The following is a 5,568-nucleotide window of genomic DNA, read 5'->3' as shown; positions in this document are numbered from 1 at the left end:
TTTCACTCAGTACAATCTAATCATTGGCTAACAATGCGTACATAGTCAACAAAAGAAAATCAAAGAAGAATAATAAAACTATTTACTTTGACCGATTTGAAACATTAGTACGACTTACTATCTTCGTGGTGATCACGAAGACTATTTATTTCAATTAGCGACGTGTTAATTAGGTGCCGCTACAATTGTATGTACAGTACCTTATTGTGTATTGTATATATAAAAGGAAAAGAATTAATGTATGTAAACTAAGAGTAATGTATTCCATTTCCTTCTCCTAATAAACTAAGCTAATTAAGCTGCATAGCCAGATTAGTAGGGATTCAAAACATAGGAATAATGGCTTCAATTCTTCAATATTGTAGCTTTAGTAGCTTTTTGTTGGTTACATTAACATGCATGTTCACAACCATTGGAAATGCAGCATTAGCAACGGGCATATTTAGACCTAGTGATTGGGCTCTTGCACATGCCACATTTTATGGTGATGAGTCTGCTTCTGCCACCATGGGTACGTAGAAAACCACTTCTATTAATTTTCTGTTATATTAGGAAACATTAAGCCTTTTTAAAACAAAAATATACGGTAACTAATCTTATTAACATTAAGGGATAACATTCTTAGAATATTGTTGTGATGATCAAATTGTATTTTTAGAATATTGTTGGGAGGATTTGCTGAGTATCCAAGCTAATAACGAGAGCTTGAGAAACTCGCTTTTCGTTTAATCACACACCAAGTCAAGAGGACATCTCTAAATACACTCCAAAGTTTAAGTGAGAGAGTGTTTAGGTGTATCTAGTTTTCTTCTATTTGCCTACTTTTTCAGTTTACCCTTCCCTTTATGGAACATGACGAGTTTTGTTAAAATTAATGATCTCCATAACTTGCTCATTATACTCGTTGCATATCAGTTTTAGATCTATTCCTTTATTATTAAATGTTTAACTAGTATATTTTTATCGGTAATAATATTATAGAAATATAAATCTTTTAAAATTACGTCAATTTTTTTCTGACATTATAGATTATGACAGGCACAAAAGATTTATAGAATTAAACTACTTTTACAAAAAAGTTGTAGGAAATAAAAATTCTCGCCGACTAAGAAGACCAAAGTCTCTGTAGATAAAAAAATCAAATAACAAGCTTTTTAATTATTATTTTTGTCATGCGAAAGAGTTTAATTTTTTAGTAATAATTAATTTTAATATTTGTTATCTAAAATTTGAAAAAATTTAATGTGTATACTTTTATATTTGATTAGATGTTAAATCTAATTTACAAATAAAAAGAATTAATTTTTATGCTTGATATTTAAAAATAATATTTTTCTCTCTATGTATATAAAAATATAATTAGATATTTGTATAAAAAATATTTATATTGATAGTTATAAAATTAACTTAAAATTATTTTTTAAAAACAATTGAATCTTGATTCTAAGTTTTAACCACAATATTAGTATATATTCTCTCTAAATTATATGTAATAAATATTTGAAGAAAGATAAATAAAAATATAGATTATAAAAATAAGCATTAAAAATTTAAAACTAAACAAAAATATGCATATAATAATATTTTTTATTTAAATTGTATTATATTGTTAATTTTATTTTTTGTAGAACAGAAAAATAGAGAATGAGAGAAAAGAGAGAAAGATAAAGAAGAAGAATGAGAGAGATGATTTGTTAATTTTGGATGAAAAATTTTATTTTAATTGTAATGAAAAAATATCTAGTGACATATTTTTATTTGTCAAATTACTAATATAAAATATAAATTATAAATTATATATAAAGTGGGAAGGATCGAGAGAAATAAAAAAGGCAGAGGTAGATAAGAGAATGTAATAAGGAGATTTACTAATTTTGGAGAAAAATATTTTTTCTTAATTTTAATAAGAGAGTGTCATGTGACACATTTTAGTTATTAAATTAGTTAGTAATATATAAATATAATATATAATATAATTATATTATAGTTTTAATATTTAAATTTTAATTTAATTAAAATTCAATTAGAGATTATTACGTTGTATATTTTGATTGTCAAATTTGTAATTAGTCAGTGATAAAAATATATAAGAAAGATAAAGTGAGTGAAGGAATGAGAAAGATAGAGAAAAGGAGAGGAGGAGAAAATTATTTAATTTTATAAAAAAGAATTGATTTTAATTGTAATAAAAGAATGATATATACCATATTTTAGTTGTAAAATTAGAAATATACGAGAAAATAGATTTTGAGAATTTTTTTTTTTTTTTTTTGCGGTGCTAAATTTACTCCATTACAACAGTTGGACCTTTTGCATTGGACTACCACCTTTTATGAACCGAATCGGTTTCTTGGAAGTTTGGGCCAAAGCCTACAAGTAAAAAATGATAATAGTGATTATTTCTTTAAAATATAGGTGATAGTAAGTTAATAGCTATTTTTCAGTCTCTCAACCTATTTATACATAGGTATATCATATCATATATATTACTAAATTTAGAGGTGTTAATAATAAATAACCTTTAATCAATTAATTTCTTACTAATAAAACCAATAATGTGACTTTGCACTAACATGACATCATCTTTGCTGTGAATAAAGGAGGAGCTTGTGGGTATGGAAACTTGTTTTCGAACGGTTATGGAACAGACACAGCAGCATTGAGCTCAACGTTGTTCAACAATGGATATGCATGTGGGACTTGTTATCAGATAAAGTGCTACCAATCGAGTGCATGTAATGCCAATGTGCCCTACACCACTGTAACCGCCACAAATCTTTGTCCTCCTAATTGGGCCGAGCCCTCTGATAATGGCGGTTGGTGTAACCCACCAAGGGCCCATTTTGACATGTCCAAGCCCGCTTTCATGAAAATTGCACAGTGGACTGCTGGCATTGTCCCTGTTCTCTACCGCAGGTAATCAATTAATGGTTTATTTAATCCTGTAAACCAAAAAAGAATAAAAACTTAAATTTTCTCATTTTCTTAAGCATTTTTAAGCTTAGAAACAATTATAGTTGTCTCCTAGTCCGTGTTTTTTGTTTTTTACTGTGTAATATTCTAAATCAATTCTAAAAAATTTTTAGTCAAATAATTTAATCTTCAAAAAAATTTTAATTACAAAATAAATTTGTAACTTTTTATTTTATTAAACATGTCAATCCTCATATCAAATTTTAGTAAGAATTCAGATAATTTTTTTATTTTATAAAGAATATAACAATTTTTAAAATTTTTTAAAATTTTTAAAATTCTTAAATCAATTTTCCTTATATATACAAATAATCTGATGTAAAAATTTATTTGTCTAAATATATAAAAGTATGAAAACTGAATTGATGATTAAAATTTGTTGAAAATTAAAGTATTTTCACTAAATTTTTTAGAGGTTGATTCCGGATATTATTCGTTTTTCGTTTATTTTTGTATGTTTAAGATTGAGTTGTGTATTTAATTGAGGAGATTATTATTACATGTTAGACAAATGAGCTTCAATTATTTAGCCTTACATAGAATATAATAAAAATAAGAGAAAGTTTAGAGGCCAACAACTTTTATGTTTTGTGATCAGCACTTAACTATCAAAAGAAAAGTGAGTGATCTCCCACCATTAGATGTAATCTCACACCATTAAAAATACTATTAATGGCCAATTGATAGTTACAAAACACAAAAGTTACTGTCCTCTAATACTCCTCTAAAAATAAAATGGACATTGTCTCCTGTACATTTTTTTTTTCCATGGCATGGAGATCGCATCTGCATCTGCCTCGTCCTATCAATAGAAATTCTTAATTAGGAAATGATGTTCACACAGATTTTCTATTTCACCACTCCTTTTTATACACCCTTTCTCCCCTAAAATAAAAATAGTTACATTAATTCTCTTCTCTTATCCGTTTCCCATATATAGGTATTACTGTATTAGTATTAGTAAAGGTAAGATTTAATTTTGAGATACTATTCACACAGAAATCTTTATATGATATATCTAATAAGTGAAATAAAAAAGTGTCGTTTTTCTAATAACAACATCAAGAAATCTCATATATAATCTAATAAATGTCTCATGGATTCCTTTTTATTCTTGAATAAGATATCTCTGATGTAGATCACACAACTTATTTAATACTTAATAGTAAAAACTAAAAGGGTCAATAGAAATCACTTTTCTTAATCATTAGAATGATGAAAACCTCTTACAAATTACAATACAATATAATAATAATGCCACAACAATAACTTAAACAGACAGCTATACAAGCAACTATAAAATCCCATTTATATCTTGCCTTTTTTTTTAATTGCCTACTACTCAATTGCATCGTAACATTTGTATGTACACACAGAATAAATTATTAAATCAGTCATAATATATTTATATATATTGTTTAAATAATTTTTAATATGGTAAATTTTAATATGATTATAGTATAATAATTATAATAATTATATAAATACTATTAAATTTAAAGTTATATTTTTTTATATTTTGATAACATTTTTTTAAATAATATTATTAAAAAGTGTTGTTTAATATTAAAAAATATTATTTTAATTTTAAAAATATTTTTTAAAATTTTATAATTATTATAATATAATCATATTAAAATAACTCTTTCAATATATTTTACATTTTAAGATGTATTTTATATAGAGTTGCATGCGAAAGGAGTGGGGGGCTTCGATTCGCAATGCAAGGAAATGGGTACTGGGTATTGGTGTATGTGATGAATGTGGGAGGTGGTGGAGACATAAGCAGTATGTGGGTCAAAGGAAGCACAACAGGGTGGATCGCTATGACCCACAATTGGGGTGCTTCTTACCAAGCATTTGCTTCACTCTCTTCCCAACCTCTATCCTTCAAGATTACTTCTTTAACTACCAAACAGACCATCATTGCTTGGAATGTTGCTCCTTCTAATTGGGCCGTTGGACTCGCTTATTCCACCAATATCAACTTCCATTGAAATTTACAATCCATTATTCCTCCTCCTCTTCCTCTCATCATTATTAACTTCTTACATTCACTTATATACATTGTATGGTGATCACCTCCGACACTTTTTATTTTTATTATTGATATTTTAGTAATATTTTTTAATAATGTGGAGAATTAACGTATGTTTTTTTTTGTGTGAATGCTATAAATTTGAGAGTCAGATTTATAATTTTTAATTTTTTTATATCACAAATCGGAGAGTTAAATTTGTAGTTTTTAATTTTTTTTAAAAAAAAAATACAAATCTGATCAGATTTATATTTTAGTATTGAAAAAAATTTTAATCATATAAATCAGGCTTTTCGATTTGTTTAAAAGCGAAAAAAAATTCATCTCATCTTTCGATTTGTACAATATAAAAATCTCACACTCTGATTTTTTTAATTTAAGGGTCCGATTTTTTATTTAAAATAAAATAAAAAATTTTAAATTTATATAAAAAAAACACACCAATTAACTATGATACTGGATTATACATTATTTTTTTTATTTCAAAAAAAAAAAAATTAGCCCAGCTCCAATCCATGGTTATTTGTTATCATAATTTATTTTTATTTTTATCTTTT

General features: G+C 25.8%; 1 protein-coding gene across 1 annotated transcript; it reads left to right on the top strand.

Annotated features, from left to right (window-relative positions):
- The first annotated feature begins 272 nt into the window (after positions 1-272).
- LOC112723953 (putative expansin-A30) lies at positions 273-5,340 on the top strand. The gene is made up of 3 exons (XM_025775293.3): positions 273-511; positions 2,601-2,916; positions 4,658-5,340. The coding sequence occupies exons 1-3, from the start codon at positions 340-342 to the stop codon at positions 4,968-4,970; spliced, it is 801 nt and encodes a 266-aa protein (XP_025631078.1). The 5' UTR covers positions 273-339; the 3' UTR covers positions 4,971-5,340.
- The last annotated feature ends 228 nt before the right edge of the window (positions 5,341-5,568 follow it).

Source organism: Arachis hypogaea, chromosome 11 (genome assembly GCF_003086295.3).
Source record: "Arachis hypogaea cultivar Tifrunner chromosome 11, arahy.Tifrunner.gnm2.J5K5, whole genome shotgun sequence".
Lineage (NCBI taxonomy): Eukaryota > Viridiplantae > Streptophyta > Magnoliopsida > Fabales > Fabaceae > Arachis > Arachis hypogaea.
Note: the sequence above shows the minus strand (reverse complement) of the source record. Positions and strands in the feature narration are given on the sequence as shown.

What these genes read in the sequence shown, in the direction of transcription:
- LOC112723953 (XM_025775293.3), top strand. Translation starts at nt 340, where the DNA reads ATGGCTTCAATTCTTCAATATTGTAGCTTTAGTAGCTTTTTGTTGGTT. An exon ending in GTCTGCTTCTGCCACCATGG is followed by an intron (nt 512 to 2,600) that starts GTACGTAGAAAA and finishes CTGTGAATAAAG; the next exon opens with GAGGAGCTTGTGGGTATGGA. An exon ending in GTCCCTGTTCTCTACCGCAG is followed by an intron (nt 2,917 to 4,657) that starts GTAATCAATTAA and finishes TATTTTATATAG; the next exon opens with AGTTGCATGCGAAAGGAGTG.